This window comes from Myxocyprinus asiaticus, chromosome 15 (assembly GCF_019703515.2).
Source record: "Myxocyprinus asiaticus isolate MX2 ecotype Aquarium Trade chromosome 15, UBuf_Myxa_2, whole genome shotgun sequence".
In the NCBI taxonomy this organism is placed as follows: Eukaryota; Metazoa; Chordata; class Actinopteri; order Cypriniformes; family Catostomidae; genus Myxocyprinus; species Myxocyprinus asiaticus.
Genome location: NC_059358.1, coordinates 14,839,434 through 14,860,473, shown reverse-complemented (window position 1 = coordinate 14,860,473; position 21,040 = coordinate 14,839,434). Strand labels below are relative to the sequence as shown.

Here is a 21,040-nt window from a genome sequence, read left to right as displayed (position 1 = left end):
AGCGCGTGGAGAGGGGAGGGGCTGCACGCGACTGCACTGAACGATAAAGACCACTATCGAATGGGTCAAGAAGGCAAAAGCAAGTTGTTTATCTGTCTGTCTATTATATCGTTTGTAAGTTTGTCTGTTTACCACAAAGTCCAAAATTTAAACGAAACAAGTTTCTTTTATATTTTATTTACTACAAAGGCATAGTAAAGACTAAATAGCTGGAACAAAAAGCAACTAGATAAATTGTTATAAGATATATTTTCACCTCTGCTGTGGTTTGCTTATTAAGAGAGAATGTGGATATTTTTTATTACATTACCAAATTATGTTTAGATTCGTTTTAATTATTTAGAGTTTTCCATTCGCTTAACAATCGTATTGCATTCAGGTAATTTTTGACTTGGGAGAGGTAAATAATAATTTTCAAATACCACATAGTTTTAGTACAGGAGCCAAACTTTGTGACTTTGACAGGACTATCAAAATAAACATAAATCATTTTTGACATTTTTTTAAATATAAAATAATTTATGAACCATTTAAAACAAGTTGTTACTTCTACTGCATTTGCAGGTCAATTTTGACCCCAAGCATCAACTGTGGCTTTACACATGATATTATGCAGATTTTTTATTTTCTTCTGTACATCTATGAGTATTTCTTAAAAATACTTTCAAGCGCACAGTCTAAATAGGACTTGAAAGAGGAAAATTCCACATTTAGAACTACTTCAAAGAGTTCTCATCAAAAATCCTCCACATGCAGCTTTGTAGATCCTTAGCATTTTAGCTGTCAGTTTGTCCAGATACTCAGGTGACATTTCACCCCACACTTCCTGTAGCACTTGCCATAGATGTGGCTGTCTTGTCGGGCACTTCTCACGCACCTTACCCACAAAAGCTCAATGGGGTTAAGATCCATAACACTCTTTTCCAATTATCTGTTGTCCAATGTCTGTGTTTCTTTGCCCACTCTAACATTTTCTTTTTGTTTTTCTGTTTCAAAAGTGGCTTTTTCTTTGCAATTCTTCCCATAAGGCCTGCACCCCTGAGTCTTCTCTTTACTGTTAAACATGAAACTGGTGTTGAGTGGGTAGAATTCAATGAAGCTGTCAGCTGAGGACATGTGAGTCATCTATTTCTCAAACTAGAGACTCGGATGTACTTATCCTCTTGTTTAGTTGTACATCTGGGCCTTACACATCTCTTTCTTTCCTTGTCAGAGCCAGTTGTCCTTTGTCTTTGAAGACTGTAGTATACACCTTTGTATGAAATCTTCAGTTTTTTTGGCAATTTCAAGCATTGTATAGCCTTCATTCCTCAAAACAATGATTGACTGATGAGTTTCTAGAGAAAGCTGTTTCCTTTTTTTTTTTTTTGCAATTTTTGACCTAATATTGACCGTTAGACATGCCAGTTTATTGCATATTTTGGCAACTCAACAACAAACACAAAGACAATGTTAAGCTTCATTTAATGAACCAAATAGCTTTCAACTGTGTTTGATATAATAGCAAGTGATTTTCTAGTACCAAATTAGCAATTTAGCATGATTACTCAAGGATAAGGTGTTGGAGTGATGGCTGCTGGAAATGGGGCCTGTCTAGATTTGATCAAAAATATTTTTTCAAGTAGTGATGGTGCTGATTTTTACATCAGTAACGTCCTGACTATACTTTGTGATTAGTTGAATGCCACTTTGATGAATTAAAGTACCAATTTCCTTCCAAAACAGCAAAATCTGTACATTCCAAACATTTGGCCACCAGTATATATATATAGAGAGAGAGAGAGAGAGAGAGAGAGAGAGAGAGACGGACAGATAGATAGATAGATAGATAGAAGGACAGATAGATGCACTTTATGTAAACTAACGTGTGTATATTTTGTGAAAATGTAAAACAAAAATATACGTTTTTTCTACACCGGAAAAAAAAAAAAAAAAAAAATGCAGAAAAAATACCTAGGCATTTGAGAAATACGCGCTTGTAATTGTACTCTTGCTGCTGCAGGCAGAGGTCGCACAGCTGTGGGGAGTGACATGTAAAGAGGACGGGGAGTAGGAGGAGGGCGCGTCATAAGGGATCCTCCTCAGACTCTTACCTGAAAAACTACAGGAATACTTTTACGTCATAGTGAAGGCATGTCGAATGAGCGCACAGAGAATACGTTTTTATTAAGCTAGACACTAATATCGACATACACAATGTATACGACTGAACGCAGGCGCATGAGCCTGCGCGAGACCAAGAGAAAGGATCCCGTGCGAGTTTCAGCTGGAAGTTTGTGGCAGGATTCTCTGGCTATCGAAGTCGGTGACGCCAGTAAAGTCATTATATCCCCACGGAGTCGGACCAGAGCTTTATCTGTGGTGCATATCGCCGTTGAGGTCGGGTCTATGCCGCAAACAGAGGAGAGTCTTTCACTGACATGTCTTAAAGAAGCCTGCGCAGACGCGCACGCAGTGCTGAAGAGCATTTCGCTTGAGCGCATTGCGCTGGGCACTACCGAGATCCTGGACACTTTCTACAACGCAGGCAAGTTCTGACTCGTGTATCTCTGGCATTTTCAAGACTATTTTCTTACTTTAGGAGTGCATTTATAAGCTTGTTGGTTTTACCCCTTGTTTCAGATGTTGCTGTGGTGGAGATGAGTAATTCTATCTGTCAGCCGTCTCTCTTTTATCACCTGGGTGTCAGGGAGAGTTTTAGTATGACCAATAATGTCATCCTGTATTGTAATAAGCAAGAAGATGATCTTCAAATTGTGAAGGTGAGACACAGCACACTTAGATCGTTACATCACTCATTCTGTCATCATTTATTCACCCTCATGTCGTTCCAAACTGTAATGACTTTCTTTTGTAGAACTCAAAAGTTGTTGTTTGGCAGAAATATTTGGTATGGATAGCCTCAGTCACCATTTACGTTCATTGTATGGAAAAAAAGATTAAATGAAAATGAATGGTTATCGAGGCTGCCAGTCTTGACATTCTACCTACCTAACATCTCCATTTGTGTTCCATAGAAGAAAGTCATACATTAAATAATTTTCATTTTAGGGTGAACTGTCCTTGTAAACCAGTGTTTTAATTAAATGAGCAAAGTGAAAAGTTGTTTTCAGAAGTGCAAATTCAACAGCTGCATAATAATTCATTTGCATGATTTGAAGGGAAATTTTGCAGTACATTATTGTAGTATAGCACAGATATGGTTAAATGACCAAACCGATTCTTTATAGGAGCAATGCGGGAGCTACACATTTATCCCCTACATGGTGTCACCGCAGGGTAAAGTGTTTGCGTGTGATGGCACCCTGATGAGGGGGATCAAAGATTTCCTTCATTCCAGCTTTAAATTTGAATCCTTGCTCACTCCTCTGGTGGATCGACTGGTCAGTGTGCTGGAAAGCGTTCACATTCATTCTAGGTATGTGTGTGAATTTGTGCATTGTGTATATAGTCAACATTTTTTTAGTTTGATTAAACAGGTGTTCTATTTAATAATTCACAGATTTGGGAAACCTTTAAAAGTGTACTGAGACCATTGCAAATTATCAGTTTCTCTGGATTTACTATTTATAGGTATGTGTTTGAGTAAAACATTTTTGTTTTATTCTATAAAGTACGGACAACATTTCCCCCAAATTCCAAATAAAAATATTGTCATTTAGAGCATTCATTTGCAGAAACTGGTCAAAATAACAAAAAAAGAGTTCAGAAATCAATATTTGGTGGAATAACCCTGATTTCCAATCACAGCTTTCATGCGTCTTGGCATGCTCTCTACCAGTCTTTCACATTGCTGTTGGGTGACTTTATGCCACTACTGGTGAAAAATTCAAGCAGCTCGACTTGTTTGATGGCTTGTGGCCATCCATCTTCCTCTTGATCACATTCCAGGGGTTTTCAATGGGGTTCAGGTCTGGAGATTGGGCTGGCCATGACAGGGACTTGATCTGGTGCTCCCCCATTCACACCTTGATTGACCTGGCTGTGTGGCATGGAGCATTGTCCTGCTGGAAAAATCAATCCTCAGAGTTGGGGAACATTGTCAGGGCAGAAGGAAGCAAGTTTTCTTCCAGGATAACCTTGTATGTGGCTTGATTCATGACGAATCACAAAGACGAATCTGCCCGATTCCAGCCTTGCTGAAGCACCCCCAGATCATCACCGATTCTCCACCAGATTTCACATTGGGTGTGAGACACTGTGGCTTGTAGGCCTCTCCAGGTCTCCGTCTAACCATTAGACAAACAGGTGTTAGGCAAAGCTGAAAATTGGACTCATCAGAGGAGGTGACCTTACTCCAGTCCTCTACGGTCCAATCCTTATGGTCTTTTGCAAACCTCAGCCTGGCTCTTCTTTGCTTCTCATTGATGAAGGGGTTTTTTCTAGCTATGCACGACTTCAGCCCTGCCCCTAGGAGCCTGTTTCAAACCGTCCTCGGTGTGCACTTCACCCCAGCTGCCATTTGCCATTCTTTTTGTAGGTAAGTGATGTCATCCTACGGTTGTTGAGTGACATTCGAATGAGCTGGTGGTCATCCCGGTCAGTGGAGAGTCGTTTTCGCCCTCTGCCAGTCTGTAGCTTTGTTGTCCCCAATGTCTACTGCTTGACCTTGTTCTTATGAACCGCCGTCTTTGAAATTTTAAGAATGGAAGCAACCTGATGCTCACTGTATCCCTCTGCCAGTAAAGCCAGAATTGAACCCTTCTTTTCCTCACTGAAAACTTTTCTTTTCAACTCTTTTGGCATGGTCTATAATTATTTTTTGATTCCAATTACTTTTGAGGTACCACTAGCACTGTTTTTGCCATCCAGCTGGTCCTATTGCAAGAGGATAGCGATGACCAACGCAGTGGTTTTTATACTTTTCCTCGTTAAATAAGATTTGGTTCAGGTGATCACCTAATCAGTACCTCATTATGTAGAATGAGGTGTGCTTGTATTGGAATTCAACAGAATGGAATGGCTGCCATACATGTTGAGATGCTGATTTAAGAAAAATTTGGAGTGGTCTCTTAGTTGTTTTACAGAGCTGTATGTTATTGATTTTTCTAGCTGCAGAGCAACCTGTCGGTCTTTTTCACACGCACACACAGCGTGAGCGGGCAGGCAAGCGATAGAACGTGTAAAACAAAGTACTTTGTCTGAGAGTGTCAGAGCACACACTCTTTCAGAGTAATCACATTAGGACATGTAAACACATAGAAACTGTTGCACAGTGTCAAATAACACAAATTTATGATAGTTCTAACTTCAGAGAGCACATCAATATGAAGACAAAGCCAAATCCCAGACATTTTAGCCAATTTTGAAATCCCAGCCGGATGCTTTTTTCAGGACAGAAAGGAGGACATGTCTGGGAAAAGGAGGACGTATGGTCACCCTATATAACCATTTATCAGTACTGAAAGGATGTTAGTGGTACATTATGCTCAACACAGGGAAAGAGAGGTGCACAGTCGCCATGAAAGGGCACACATCAGACAAAAAAAAAAACTTTTTTTGGTTTTTTTTTTCATTTCATTTCATTTTGCACCCTGGGCAACCGCCTATGTCACCTATGACACGGGCCACCCCTGCTTTGCCTTAACTTGATTCAGTCATGGACAGTGGTTTTTAAAATTAGCTTTCTTAAATAAAAACTACCATGTAATCTCAATTTACAGTAAATACTAGAGCATCAGTGTAGTCTAGCCGCAAATTGTGTATGCCCACATATCTTTCTATGGATTTTGTGTATGCTCACCTAAAATGAGTGATGATATGTATGGCCGCTAGAACAGTGAGTATGCTTTTGACCCATCACTATTCAATCTATTGAGGTGATGCCGGAGCACCATTAAGTGAATTGTGACTTATTTTAATAACTGTACAGAGATTCTCTCTAAACGCTCACGGAGCAGCAGGAGGCAGGAGCGCTGAACTGAAAGCTCAGGCAAGGTAGACAGTCCGACTCAGCTGAGCAACCAATCAGAACATTCGTTTCAGCCGAGATGAGGTATTTGCTACCCAATCATATTTTCCGTTTCAATAAGGGGCGAGACATGTCTAGGGTCTACAGTGAAATGCTGATGCGCCAGCAGCGCTAGAGTCGTCATAATTTGCGCTCTAAATTTACTTTGCTGTTAAACGTCAACATATTTATGCATTTAAATACAACTTCTGCACGCATGCTAGTTTTTGGGGAGGGGGTGCAGAATGACTAGGAGTGAGAGATGCTTTGCTGAAGCAACGGCGGAAAACACAATGTTAGAGATCTTTTATGTTATTGTGATAAGTGTAAAAATATTTTCGGCTCATTATGAAACTGTGGCGGGACAAATTAGACGGGCGGGCCGCCACAGTCTAGGTAATTAATGAGAAACGCTGTGTAACACCCCAAGCACTTTAGTTCTTGTTTCATGTCTGTCCGATCTAGCACAGAGTGCCTGCTTAAAGACGGAAGGGAGTCTGTGTGCAGTTTCGGGCTCACCTGCAGCTCTGTACGCACCGCGCGCTATATATCCTCGGGTGATGTCAGCGTAAATAGCAAATCAAACATCGATGTATTACCAGTATACGGCACTCAAGTCGAGCGATGTCTGCAGACAGTGCCTGTTTTGTAAACGTTTTTTGACCATCGCTGTTGTAATTGACTGCATAAAGAAAAAGTTCCCAGACAGGAGGCTTAAATGACACAGGGGACTCCTTTCTTGCGGCTTGCTTTCTCCGCTTGCCTTTTTGCCAACTAAAGCCTGGTTTATACTCGCCGCGTCTGTGAGGTTGCGCGCGACAAAAAGACGTCATCGCGGCGTTGGTGGAAGTGCGTTTTGACTTCGCTAGACCCCAGCGCGGCGGTGTGCATCCCATTTTTTGTAACTGAGCGAACTGCGCGCGGCGCTGCATTAAAAAATAAACAACTTGTGCGAGGCAACATTGGCTATATTGTTAAATATGTTCAATGCAAACATACAAAAACAAACCAACAATAACAGTAGGTTAATAATAGTAAAAAAAATAAAATAAAAGTGGGGTTTCAAAAGAAAAAGATAATTAATCTGTTTGCTTTATTATTTTTACAAAGCTTTACCATCTTATAATAGCATTGCCGTTCTATCAGAAATACATTAAAATTAGGTTTATTTTCTGACCATTTCATCTTATGGATATCTTCCATAAAAAGAAATAGAAGATTGTTGCTTTTTATTACGAAGGTTCTTAAGACTTGTACATTGCCAAAAAACATTGAAGGCATAAAAAAATAACACAGGTTAATGAAAATTAAGTAAATTTGCCTTATTCATGAAACACGAGCAGAACAAAATTGTGTGCAAATCGTTAGTAAAACAATTATGTAAATTGTGGCATTTATTTAAATGGAGCAGTTTACATAAGCATGCATTTACTGTCATGAATGCAGTGGCAGGACCCAATTGCAGACTTCAAAAAACAAGAATTTATTAAATACAAAAATAAAAGGAAAAAACTCCCACAAGGGGGAAAACAAACATAAACAACCCCGTAAGGGAAAACGAACAATCCAGGGCTGGGGCAGAGGGAAACGGGGAACCAGGACCAACTGGACCGGACAGGGATGGGATGGGATGAAGAACAGCACCAACAAACTAGACCGACTGGAGACACAAGACCGATTGAGTAACAGAAGACGCACAAGACTGAAAACAAGACGAACTGGCACTGGACAGCAAACACGAGGAGACTAAAATAGGGAGCGAAATCAAACAGGTTTACAGGGGACAGGTGAGGCAAATGAACTAATAATAAGCAAACAAGGAGGTGGGGTATGACATAAGACAGAGAGACACACGGCGATACAAAAACAAAACAAAGCCACGTGCTCTCACAAGACAACAAAACACCAGAATTGCATGAGTGCACATCGCCAAGTCAATAAGGCAATATATGCCCATGCCAACCGACAAACAAGACGAGAGAATGCGTAGCAACACCAAACAAAGCGATGCCATGCATTCTCACACTAAACGAAACCTGAGCGTAACAAATGCCACGCGATGCAGGCAACAGTCGACAAAAACAAGACAGGACACCTGTGCGAGTGTTCGGCCACACCAAACTCGACACCTTAGACCGAAGTGACCGAACCTCAGCACAACATGAAGACAGCTCGCAACCCGGGCGCGCAATGCGACGTGAGGCGCACCCGTGTTCGTGAGAGACAGACAAACTATTGACGCAAGTGCATGCTGCCAAGATGACATAAGCGCAATGCACCCACGTCAGTAACAGACTGACATGGAGCACGAGTGTCTGGATCCCGAACAGACCGAAACCGAACCAGACAAGAAGTCAGAATCCAGACACCGTGTTCCTGACATGAAACAAGACGGACCGAAGAGCGCACGGCAGGGAATACAACCGAAACCGTGCTCAAACAAAGACAGACAACGAAACACAAGATAGACATGGGACGATGATGCCACCGTCCTGTCAGACCAAAACCCAAACTGACAGAGTGACAGGACCGTGACATTTACACACATTTGTTTTGCTCATGTTTCATGAATTAGGCAAATTTACTGCTCAGTCACTACACTGCATGTTAGCATTTCTATAAGAGTTTATGTGAATGTAAGCATGAATATAAGCATTTCAGTGTACATTTTATAAGCATAAAATATAGTAGAGGTGCCTTCTACACACTGAATGTCGCAGAGACTGTAGCATTTCTCTTTAGATTTAAATTGTTTTGAATAGTTTGAGTGTAAAATGTTTAATAATGTAGCATATCTATATGCAATACACATTTATAGGAGTATAGGATTCTTGTAAAGGTTTTAAGTAGTTGTGTCTAACTGACAAACTACTTCTCACTACTACTTTCTGCTAATTCAGATGATATTTTCTCTGGGCTGCCCCCTGTCATTTCACAGAATAGTACAATGGTGGGCACATCAAGTATAAACACCTCTAGAATTTAAGGAGGTGCGCACACAGTCTGCGGTCTGGCGCACTGCGGTGCCAGGCGAAAATATAAACAAGGCTTAATGCGTGCAGAACTGTGATGTCATCAGCTGATTTAACATACTAACAGTTAATAGGACATCTTCGCTCTGTAGAAAGTTGACCCATGTTAAACACAGGTAGAGTGTGTCCATCTACAAAACCATGCAGGTGCATTAGCGGAGGTTACAACTGCGTATGTCTATTGGCGCTTTATTTTCTTCGCCATACTGTACGATCCAGATGCATTATTAAACTAGAGATGAACCGCGGAGCAAATGCTTACATCAATATGTATATATATATTCTGATAAATTCACAGTATGCCCATCTCTTCAGTCACTACTACACCACTGTACTTGAGGGAATAAGTAGAGGGAACCTAATTGAATTGAATAAATCCAACTAAATTAGACATTAAATTAACTGAGATGAATCTCTTTTCTTTATTAACCAGCTAGTACAGTGAATGCTAGCATGTTAAATGCATGGTAATGTGAAATACTATGCAACAATTAGAATAGCAATTGCTTTAGGAGTAAAGCAATGTAGAGCATTCTCAAGCTCCACTCTTCACCATGATGGCAACCCCCAAAACTCTATTATAAAAGAAACTCAAAACATTAAACACTACAACTCTCCCCCTTTACATTCATTTTGCACAAAGACACATTATATAACACTTAATTTTAACATTTTCTTTTACTATAGAGAACCATGAAAACCATGCTGCCTAGTTTCAGTAAACCAAACAAAAAATAATTATGATGTCCCAACACAAATAGATTAAGTAAAGCTGGAAAGCATTAAAACAACTCAGATAATTTAAGTTCACTTGGTTACATGAATATTTTGAGTAGTATGAACAAGAGTGGATTCAGTAAAACTCACAATAGTGAAAGTTAATTTTTTTTAGTGTTCCTAACCCATCCTGTGTGACTTTCTTTCTTTGATGGAACACACACAAAAAAAATAATGTTTGCGAAAGATTCATGCTGCTTTTTCCACGCATGGAAAGCATAAAGTAACCAGGGGTTCTCAAACTCAAAAATTAAATTGCATGCTATTTGTAAGCCTTCTTAAGCCATAAAATATATTTTTGTGATGATCAGACTGAAATTAATTGAAAAGCTTTCAACTTCCAAGTTCCAACAAGCCTTTTAATTCAACACTGTAGCTCTTAAATCTCATTTGCATTTCTACACATTCAGACTTCGCATGAGACATACAAGAACCAATGCCCATTGGCATCTTTATATATGTGTTTCATGGATTACTTTCACTGTACATATTCCTTTAAGCCTAAATTCATGTTACATAAGAATTGTTATTTTTTAGAATGTCACTTTCTTGAGCTAAATTAAGTTAAACACACTCTTGCCCCATAGCGAATACCTTCATGAGGCGATCCGCAGGGAGATCCGACTGGCTCGAGAGCACTTCATGGGACAGGCCTTGAGTCAGGAGCTGGGCCGGATCCAGAAACGTTTGGACTCGGTGGAGCTTCTGAGTCCAGACGTCGTGATGAGTCTTTTGCTATCTTACAGGGACATTCCGGTGAGGACTGGATTCAAATTTTTAGAGCGCTTTATATACAGAAGTTTTGATGTATAATCACGGCCAGTTTGAATAATGCTCATGCTAAAAAGTGTGCAATCATGTGATTTTATGAATATTTAGTGAATGAATTGTTGAGCTCTTCGCATTTTGTGCCATTTATGGCTGTATTATCATACCTTTCTAATTGTGTGTTTTGTTAACCTTCACAGTAGTACATGCCTGCATATTTCTGTCAGAACTTCTTTGTGTCAATGTTTTGATTGTTGCTGTGATAACCACATCTTAATCTGTTTAATTATTAATGGGATGTAGAGCAGCAGTCTAACCAGCTTTGATATGTAATAAATGGTAAAACATTGCTTACTTTTATTTAAGATTTTCATGCTGTGCTCTTTGATTAAATGTACAGTATAAAAAAAAAATGCAATTTAAACATACTTACACATAAAAAGACTATTTGACAATGCTTGTGAAATATTAGAGGTGTCAGCCAAATGTGTGAATAATTTATTGAAATTTTAACCCTCTTTCTCTGTCTGATTCAAGGACTATGACTCCATAATAAATCTGGTGGAGACCTTGAATAATTTGCCTATGTGCATGGTGACAGCACATCAAAACATTCAATTTCAATATATATTTGCACTAAACAGGTGAGCTTTTTGTTTGGAAAATAATACAATTCACACAAAAAAGCACACTTATGAGAGTAAGCATGCATTTTATTTAAACCTATTCTCCTCTTCAAAATGTCTTTAAAGGAGGAATCACCCCGGCGACCGCGCCAAGGCTTTAAAGCTTATTTTGTCCGTAGTGGAATCGGGGGGCACAGTGGCCTCAGATGTGTACTGCCTGTGCGGGCGCATCTACAAGGACATGTTCCTAAGTTCAGGCTTCAAAGACACAAACAGCAGAGACCGAGCATGTTACTGGTGAGTCTGTTTTTACCCCCTCAATCAATAGACCTACAATATTTTTGACCATTATGTCTCTTTTATACACTTCCACTTTGTTGTAATGCGCTTTAGTAAGATAGCATCTGCAAAGATCATTAACAGTATATAGTATAAGCAGAGGATAATGTACTCTCAGACAGTCGGTCACCCTAAAATTGTCTTTTTGGTATAATGTCCAACTGACAGGACTTTATCCTGCTTATTACATGCTTAATTATCAAATAAATAAATACATTTGAATTGAAATTATCTTATGTGATGAGAAATAGACCACATAGTGATTAGAGAGATCTGAAATTACTGCAGTAGTATAACGATAATTGATTGCATGGGAAAATGGCCAATTATAAAGTTTAGCATTCAATATTCAAAAATATTTGACCAATTAGAATCATGTATTTCAGAGAGCCATGCAATATAGTATACTGTAAGTAACTGTAAATCCAGTGATCTGTGCAAAATGACCAGAATATGGTCATTGGTTTAAGCAGTGATCTCATTATTCTGTGTTCATGTATTTGTGTGCAGTGTTCATTTTTCTAATAATCCGCTTGCAACAATGCCCTCTTGGATTTCTACTTGTTTTTTGGCAGGTATGGGAAGGCCTTTGATATTGAACCCACTCTGCACTCTGGAATCAATTATGTTGTTCTCCTGATGGCTGCTGGGCATGAATTCGACACCTCTATTGAACTACGGAAAATCGGTTTGGTTTTTTGTGTCCCTCATTTAACGTCACTGTCCTGGTTGTGTGCACTTAAAACAAAGGGATTGGTCATTGTGTATGGTCTACACCTCATATCATGTAATGCTGTGTGAATTAGTGCATGCTCTGTTCTGTACAGCAGGAAAAGAAGTGATATTAATAATGCACCAAAATGAAAATTCTTGGCCGAAACTAAAAGTTCTGGACACTTTTGGCTGAAAAACAAAAACCTAAAACCAAAAATAATTATTTTAAGTTAGACTTTGTTTGGAATAATTAAATTCTAAATGTTATTATTAGGGATGCACCACAACCACTTTCTCTATTACTGCACATTTCATTATAAAATAGAGTAGACAGAAAAGAATTGCAAAAAATAACAAATAAAAAAATGCGTCATCTATTAAGAAAACGTTTGTTACATTAAATGTGTATCACATTACATAGTCAATTATAATATTATTGTAATTTGTTATATATTAGTATTGTTAATAATAATATTACTAATATAGTTATAGTATACAATAATAATATTTGAGTAGTTATTTCTTAACTTTAAAACCCTCTGGATTTTATTTTGGCGGAACACTCAATGAACAACAAGTGGTAACACTTTACAATAAGGTTCCATTCGTTCATATTTGTTAAAGCATTAGGTATAATGAACAAACAATGAACAATATATGTTTTACAGCAATTAATATTCTTTGTTAATGTTAGTTAATAAAAATACAATTGTTCATTGTTAGTTCATGTTAGTTCATAGTGCATTAACTAATGGTAACATACACAACTTTTGATTTTAAAAATGTATTAGTGTATGTTGAAATAAGCATTATCCAAGATTAATAAATGCAGTAAAATGATTGTTCATTGTTAGTTAATGTTAACTAATGTTGTTAACTAATGTTAACAAATGGAACCTTATTGTAAAGTGTTACCCAACTAGTTATATTATACAATAATAATATTTCAGTGGTAATTTCTTAACTTTAAAACCCACTGGTTTTTATTTTGGCGGAACAATCCAGGAACAATAGTTTCTGTCTGTAAGCTAGTTCACAGTATATGCTTCTCATCAAGAGAAATGCTTCTCTGGTGCCGTTCTCAGTGATGTTTTAAGCAAACCAAACCATCAAGCATCTACATCTGATATGGAGTTCATGTGGAGCGCTCACATTTTGCAGAGCTGAAACCAGCAGCACATCACGAGCCGCACACGAACTATATGTGTATGTGTCAACAACAGAGCCGTGGTAATTCCCTGAAGCGCACTGTGCAAGCAGACTGTATATTTATTTATTAAACTCATCCTTTGCGATTCACAAAACTATCATATGGCTTCAAGAGACTTTAAATGTAGTGTACAAGTCATACTATTTAATGGTGCTTTTATGCTTCTTTAATGTCATTTTGGAGCTTGGCAGTAAAGACCATAACACACAATACTGCACTGAAAACGCTCTTTATTAATGCTCTGATGACCATGAGAGTGATCACTTCACTTCTGGGGATGTGGACTTTAATGTTCAGCCTGAACAATGCTTTTTCTCCATGTGAGTGTTTCTGTTACTGGATTTTAAAATAAAGGTTTCTGGTGGGGCCTGGGTAGCTCAGCAAGTAAAGACGTTGATTACCACCCCTGGAGTCGCAAGTTCGAATCCAGGGCATGCTGAGTGACTCCAGCCAGGTCTCCTAAGCAACCAAATTGTTCCGGTTTCTAGGAAGGGTAGAGTCACATGAGGTAACCTCCTTGTGGTCACTATAATGTGGTTCGCTCTCGGTGGGGCGTGTGGTGAGTTGTGCGTGGATGCAGCAGGGTCTAGCGTGAAGCCTCCACACGCTCTATGTGTCTGCGGTAATGCGCTCAATAAGCCACGTGATAAGATGCGCAGATTGTCAGTCTCAGATGCGTCTGAGACTGAGTCAACTGAGATTCGTACTCCGCCATCCAGATTGAGGTGAATCACTATGTCACCACGAGGACTTAGAGCGCATTGGGAACTGGGCATTCCAAATTGGGGAGAAAAAAAAAAAAGTAAAGGTTTCTGTTCACATTTTGAAAAGCGTAAATAGCATTTTATGGCATTTTTGGACAAAATTTCAGTGCATCCCTATTTAGTGGCCATCTTGTACAAGCTTAGTGTTCTGGGCTTTGTGTACTTTGAATGCATTTTAACACAAGTATGTGTAGAGAGAAGGTGAGAAAAAAACAGTTTGTGGGGTTTATATAGGGATAGTTCACACAAAAATCAAAAACTCGAAAAAGCAAATCTGGCATCATACTGTATACACACCATCAGTTTGTTTCAAACCTGTATGACTTTCTTTGTTCTGTGGAACACCAGAGGAGAAGTTTTGCAGAAGCACAAAAAAGGCCAAAAAAAGCACCATAAAGCTTGATAAACTTAGCCCATATGACTTTTGCACTATTTTCCAAGTCTTCTGAATCCATATGATAGCTTTGTATGAGTAACAGACAGAAATGTAATACACTATTTACTGAAAGTCTTGAATTCAAGATCTCGATTGACAGCCTGACAGCATTCACTTTCATTTTATAGAAAAGAGCAGCTCTGACATTTTGCTATAAACAGCTCCTTTAGTTACACAGAAGCAAGAAAGTCATGGGTTATGAAAGACATGAGGGTGAGTCAATAATGACAGAAATTTAATTTTTGGGCCAGCTATTCCTTTAAGAGTGCAAGAATGGATGCTTTTTTCCCTTCAGTTGAAACTGATGGTAAAAGCCTTATTTGGGGGTATTGTTGACTTTTGGCTTGTGGATAAGATTTGTCGTGTTCTGTGTGCCTGGATTGCAGGTGTCACACTTAGTAGCCTGCTTGGCAGAAAGGGCTGTCTAGAGAAGATGCAGGACTACTGGGATGTGGGTTTTTATCTGGGGGCCGGAATCTTGGCCAATGAGCACAAGAAAGTCATAGAAGCTTCCGAGAAGCTCTACAGACTCAAAGCACCAATGTGGTGAGTAAAGGAAATTGCTAATTATCCATGTTGAATGCGGTCTGATATGGAGATATTAAGTTAGGCTATCACTTTTAATTTTGTTGTGTTTCATTCTGTACAAATCAGGGTTACTGATGTTATTAACGAAAAGTATCACAGAAACTAGCACATAAAAATAGTTCTGTTAATTAAAAAAGTGAGTTTTCAAAAAACTCAAAAAGAAATGCTATAGAAGTATTATGTGCACAAAATTATGAACAACATTTAAATAGAATAGAAAGAAAAATACTGTAATTTTCACACTTAAGATTAATGCTGAATTAACTTAGTTTTGCAAGTCAGACTGTTGGTGTATTCTGAACAAGAAAAGGACTGTCCACTTAGATATTAAGGGGTCACCTGACTGAGGGGAAGAAAATGATAAATACCAAGACTAAATATAACGAAAACTAAAAGTTAGTATTTTCAAAATTATAATACTCTAATTCAATTAAGACACAAGTGTTATTAGTGTTATTCACTGTGGAGTGATTTCTTCTTCATAACAGGTATGTTGCATCCATTATGGAGACATATATGCTCTACAAGCAGTTTGCCAAACCACGAGATGAAAATTATCCAAAACAGGAAACTGTGGACTTTTGGATGGAGTTGATGGTCCAGGCGTGCAAGCCCACCATTTCCACAGCGCGCTGTCCAGTAAGACCTTTTCCTGTCTCCTTCCTCAATATTGCATCCTTACCATACTTCCAAAAAAAGAGTACCTTTCACTTAGCTTCAAAAACAATCAAGGAAAAGGCCAAACAAAAAGGTAAAGATCATAAAAAGACCCAAAATATATGGTTTTTAGGTGCTGATTTTGAAGCCCTCTAAAGTGTTCCAACCCAGTATAATATGTGTGAGTGAGGAAGATGACTGTCGTACGGTGCAGCTGAGACATGTTATTCCATTCGAGGTAAACAATTTGATTCGGTTCTATTCTGTGTCCTCTATACATACACACTTAATTTTGGACTAATTGTGAAGGCTGTTGTTTCATTGTGTTGTTACGCAGCTGAGTTTAAACTTTCCATGTTATTCAATTATTTCATAGTAATAAATTTTATAGTTCACCCGAAAATGAATATTCTGTCAATCATTACCTCACCCTCATGTCTTTCCAAACCCATATGACTTTATTTGTTTGTATCTTAAAATATAAAAGGAGATGTAAGGCAGAATGTCCAAGCTGCTCTTTTTCAATGGTAGTGGATGTACAGCGGTGGTCACCATTCAGTTTCATTTTCTGGATAAGAGCATGTTGGACATTCTGCTAGAGACCTCTTGTGTTCCATGCAAGAAGAAAGTTGTATTGGTCTGGAATGACATTCAGTAAATTATGACAGAATTTTCATTTTTGGGTGAACTGTCCCTTTAAGCTATAAAATTCTACATTGTGTACATGTCTGTGGGAGTGTAATGTGCTTTATTTGGCTTTCCCAGAAAGGTCTGCATGAGTGGACTTTCCCAGCATCCGCGATTCGCGGAGTAAGGTATGCTTTTGGGAATGCGTCATCTCCACTGTTCTTTCTTTTTCCATTTCCATGTAGGCAGAAAGAAGGTTTAGACTCCATGTAGCAGTTTTAAGCCCCACTAGGGCTGCTCTGTTTTGGCCAGAGGCCACAGGTTTAGTATGAATAGTGCTTTTTTAGAAACGTCCTCACTTGTTGCTTGGCCTAGTTGATGCCCGTTAAATCCTTTCCAACTTTTTAAGCTACAGGTCAATGTCTCTTTGTACTTTATACCTCATTTGGTTACTATTTTCAGCCCTTAGGGCAGTGGACAGCTTGTTTAGAGTTCTTGTTTCAACACAAATGACCTGCTGCATTCTGGCTTTTAATACTTACCATCAGAGTAACAGATAGATAAAAATAATGTGTTTTAGTTGCTAATAATTTTTATTCCTTTAAATTTACCTAATGTTTTCACACAGAGGGGCCTTATTTATACAAATCTAAACATAACAAAGTGTCTCATCTTGGAACCAGCACCACTTCAATATTGCCTAATCTTTCCACTTAGAGGCATCTTAGCTGATTCCTTGATCTTTTGCTTGAAATTGACTTTCATTTTAAAATATTCATGATTAAATACAACTTATTCATTATATGTAATGATGTAATATGCTGTTGATTACCACAGAAAATTATTTTGAGATCCCTCAGTTAAAAACCGAAGAACAATGTGTTTACAGTAAGGCACTTACAATGGAAGTCACAATGGAAGTTTAAACTTTTTTTTTCTTTTTTTTTCTCTGTGCTGTTGTCTTAACAGCACCGCAAAAAAAAAAAAAAAAGCCTTTTATAATATGCCACTGTCATTTTGTGAAAAGTATAATGGGACTTGAACAAAAATACAAGCTTTATATTTTTGCTTTCATACCCTCTCGTCAACAGATCCCATAGGCTTCCATTGTAAGTACCTTACTGTTCAGTACAATTTTTTTTCTGGAGTAATCAACAGCAGGCCAGAGATGTTGTCCATACAGCTTAACTTGTAATAAAATTCCTATTACTACAGACTAATGGGATTTTCAATGTGTTAGGCTTGTCCTTTAAATTTTTTTAGGAGTTGTATGTGGATTCATCTCAAATAGTGTGAAAGAGCTTTAACATTTTCTGTGATATTTTATTTTCTTAGCGGTGTGATGGAGAAAAAGATTAGTTACTGTTTATCCCCTATAATTCCACTCTCGCAGCATCTCCAAGTTTGATGAACGTAGCTGCTTCCTGTATGTCCTGTACAATTCTGATGATTTCCAGTTGTACTTCCCCAGTGATCTCCACTGTAAAGGGTGAGCTCCACCCACATACACATTGCTCAGACATGCTGCCAAGGACGACATAGGCGAGGAGCTGAATCACGTGTTTTTGGCTGAACTCTTACTGGAGATTTACTTATTTGAATTAGTTTTAAAGGGATAGTTCACCCATAAATTATAATTCTGTCATCGCATACTCAATTCCTTTTTGTTCAAACCCATATGACTTTCTGTCTTCTGTGGAACCCAATAAAAGAGATGTTTGGCAGAAAGTTAGTCTCAGTCATCTTTCGCTTTCATTGCATCCTTATTCATTCAATGAAACCGAATGGTGTCTGATGCTAACATTCTGCCTAATATCTCCTATTGTGTTCCACAGAAGAAAGGAGGTTATCTGGGTTTGGAACAACATGAGGTTGAGTACAGGATGACAGAGTTTTCATTTTTATTTGAAATGTCCCTTTAAGGATAATCTTATGTTTTAAGTACTCTGAAATTGCCCCAGGCACTATCCACTGAGCCTTTGAAACGCATGCCTGATTACTTTTCAACTTTTCATTGTTCCATTGAAATAAGTATTAACTATTGTGCAATGGCAAAAGAGTGTATGCATATGCTTAAGGGTAAAACAGAAATTATAAGAAATGCTTCACTGAAAAATCATGAGTCAGATGGAAAATTTTTTCTTTAGATTATTCTCTAACCTTATAATTGTGTCACTTTTCAGGTTCTGTGATTTGGTAAACTCTCTATTGCATCAAACAGAATCTCCAGTGGAAGATTCCAGTCCTCTCAGGGGAGGGGAAGAAGTTTTAGAAGTGAGAACAATCAACATGATTCTCATATATCACCTCACTGTTTCTCCAAGCTCAGTAACCAAGTTTAAATGTGAAGTGTGTAGGCTTTTAATTTTAATGTTAAAATACTTTATGCCATCCTAGGTTAATATCTTGGGACAATGAATTAAGCCATTCATAGCATGATTTACCTCAAAGTATTAAATGTGTAAATTTGTTTAGAATGCTGTTTACAGATCAAGCATCATCTGGAAAGTTTTCAGACTCTTTTAAATTGTCAAAACCCCTTAAAGATCAATCACAATAGTTTGGATTTGATAGATTAGGTGAAGATAGATTAGCTGACTCATTTCTTGTGGCTTTGATTTAGCAGTGTTACAATTAGGGATGCACGATATGTCGGTGGCCGATATATTATTGGCCGATAACTGGGAAAATCAAAATAGTATTGCACCCGTAATGGAATTATTGATATTGCCACCAATAGAAGATCATTATTCTCTATCTGTTAGCAACTCATCAGGATTACCGTAAACACTTATGTAAATGGGTACCACACGATTTATGTGTTTTGTCATTTATTTCTCATTCAAATCAGCATACATCTGTAATATAGGTACATTTATGGTTCATGTTACATCCGCCAAACCTTAAATAGCAGCAAGTCCAAATTAAAAGCTTTTAAATGACACATTTTTTTCAGATGAGAAGATTTTAATGAATTAACAAGCAGTTCCAGGTTAAAGGATTAAAATAATAATAATAATAATTTAAATATCAGTTATTGGTATCGGTATCGGCCACAATGATCTGCGAAATTCCATATCGGTGCATTCCAGTTATAATAAGACTGCAATGTTTTTATGTCAATGAAAAGGTGTTGGAGAGGACTTTAGGATTATTTTGCCCTCTGATTCAAATCATTTTTAAACTAAGAATGACACCTTGACAGATGCCTTGGCTTGGATATTATGTTGTTATGTATTTCTTGGAAAATATGATGTTTGGGATCGGAAAGTATTTAGAAATTTTATCTAAAATATTAGTTCCCCAATCATTGTGTATCATACCAAATGAGGCTTGCCGTAGTCTAGTGCTTGTAGAATTAAGCAGTTAAGTGTGGAATTTAATCCTACTTTTTGTCCAACTCTGTGTTCTACTTTTATTTTAAACAAGCATTGGAGATGCAGTTTTATTCTTTAAATTGTAATCATTTGCTCAATGAAAATGGTAAATAGGCTACTTCTATTAGGAAGACTTGCAGACTTGAGTAAAATTTAAGATGACATTTATTTGATGAATATAGAACAGAAATGTAATGTCTCTCTTTGGCGTAAGCCCTGTCTGGTGGTCCGAAGAAGTTGTACTCGGAACCGTCATATCCTGCCAGAGATAGGAGGCAGGGGTGAGGAGCCTACCCCCCTGCAGGATGGGACTCAACTGGTGGTGGTGGGGTGGTGGAGGTTGCCATGTTAGCACACTGAAACAGCAATGTGATAGATTGTGAGCAGACTTACAAAGAAATGGCTTACATGTGATTGGCTAGGAGTTACCTAGCTAATGGTGCGTTGATGTACAGCTGCTAGTCTTCCTGCTGGAACTACGCTGTGCTTATATTTCTTAAAAGAACTCCCAAAAAACTTCAAAAGCTGTTAACTTGTCAGCTAAACTGTTTGTAAGATTGCCGTATGTTACCATTATGAGATTCTCATCATTTGCTGAAAACTATTTTTGTGTAACAAATATTTGTGCGACAGTTTTTTGTAAATATATTGCAAAACAGCTCTCTAGGTACTCTATCAGCACTGGCCATTGAAAAACCCAAATCGGTCGACTACTAACACATACGGTCACACACGAAAGGAAAACAAATGAGATACGTATGTTACTGCTCTTTGCCCTATAAGTGCCTTTGATCCATAGGACTCCATTATGTTAATCTTTCTCCAATTCTTACAGTACATTTATGAGAGGAATGAGAATGGAGACAAGGTGGTGTTGGGGAAAGGGACCTATGGAGTGGTATATGCCGGACGAGACTTCAGCAATCAAGTGCGCATCGCCATCAAAGAGATCCCAGAGAAGGACAGCACGTAGGAACAAGCTTTTCCATTGCATTGATATGTCTGTTGGGATGGCACAAATAAAAATGTTCCATTAATCAGTGCAGCTGTACGTTTAATTTATTTAATAAGGTTGTTTGAAGTTCTTATCTGTGCATCAGCTACATTGTTGATGTGCTTTAGTACAAATGTTCAAATATCCCCAATGCCCAGTTATGTTTGTCCCCAAGATGAAT

At 38.1% G+C, this 21,040-nt stretch overlaps 1 protein-coding gene across 6 annotated transcripts in view; it reads left to right on the top strand.

Moving 5' to 3' along the window:
- Positions 1–21,040, top strand: part of LOC127453288 (mitogen-activated protein kinase kinase kinase 5-like) — a 422,352-nt gene that overhangs the window by 373,809 nt on the left and 27,503 nt on the right. The window contains exons 1-16 of one of the 6 annotated variants that reach the window (XM_051719554.1): positions 93–114; positions 999–1,116; positions 2,003–2,527; positions 2,623–2,762; positions 3,231–3,418; positions 10,347–10,515; positions 11,065–11,171; positions 11,280–11,450; positions 12,068–12,180; positions 15,003–15,162; positions 15,693–15,843; positions 15,995–16,099; positions 16,627–16,676; positions 17,882–17,977; positions 18,672–18,762; positions 20,701–20,834. In XM_051719554.1, the coding sequence (XP_051575514.1) occupies positions 2,197–2,527; positions 2,623–2,762; positions 3,231–3,418; positions 10,347–10,515; positions 11,065–11,171; positions 11,280–11,450; positions 12,068–12,180; positions 15,003–15,162; positions 15,693–15,843; positions 15,995–16,099; positions 16,627–16,676; positions 17,882–17,977; positions 18,672–18,762; positions 20,701–20,834 (2,006 nt within the window). In that variant the 5' untranslated portion in view covers positions 93–114; positions 999–1,116; positions 2,003–2,196. Of the gene's footprint in view, positions 1–73; positions 2,528–2,622; positions 2,763–3,230; positions 3,419–10,346; positions 10,516–11,064; positions 11,172–11,279; positions 11,451–12,067; positions 12,181–15,002; positions 15,163–15,692; positions 15,844–15,994; positions 16,100–16,626; positions 16,677–17,881; positions 17,978–18,671; positions 18,763–20,700; positions 20,835–21,040 lie in introns of those variants that run through there. The other 5 variants (XM_051719553.1, XM_051719555.1, XM_051719556.1 and 2 more) reach the window with 5 other exon arrangements.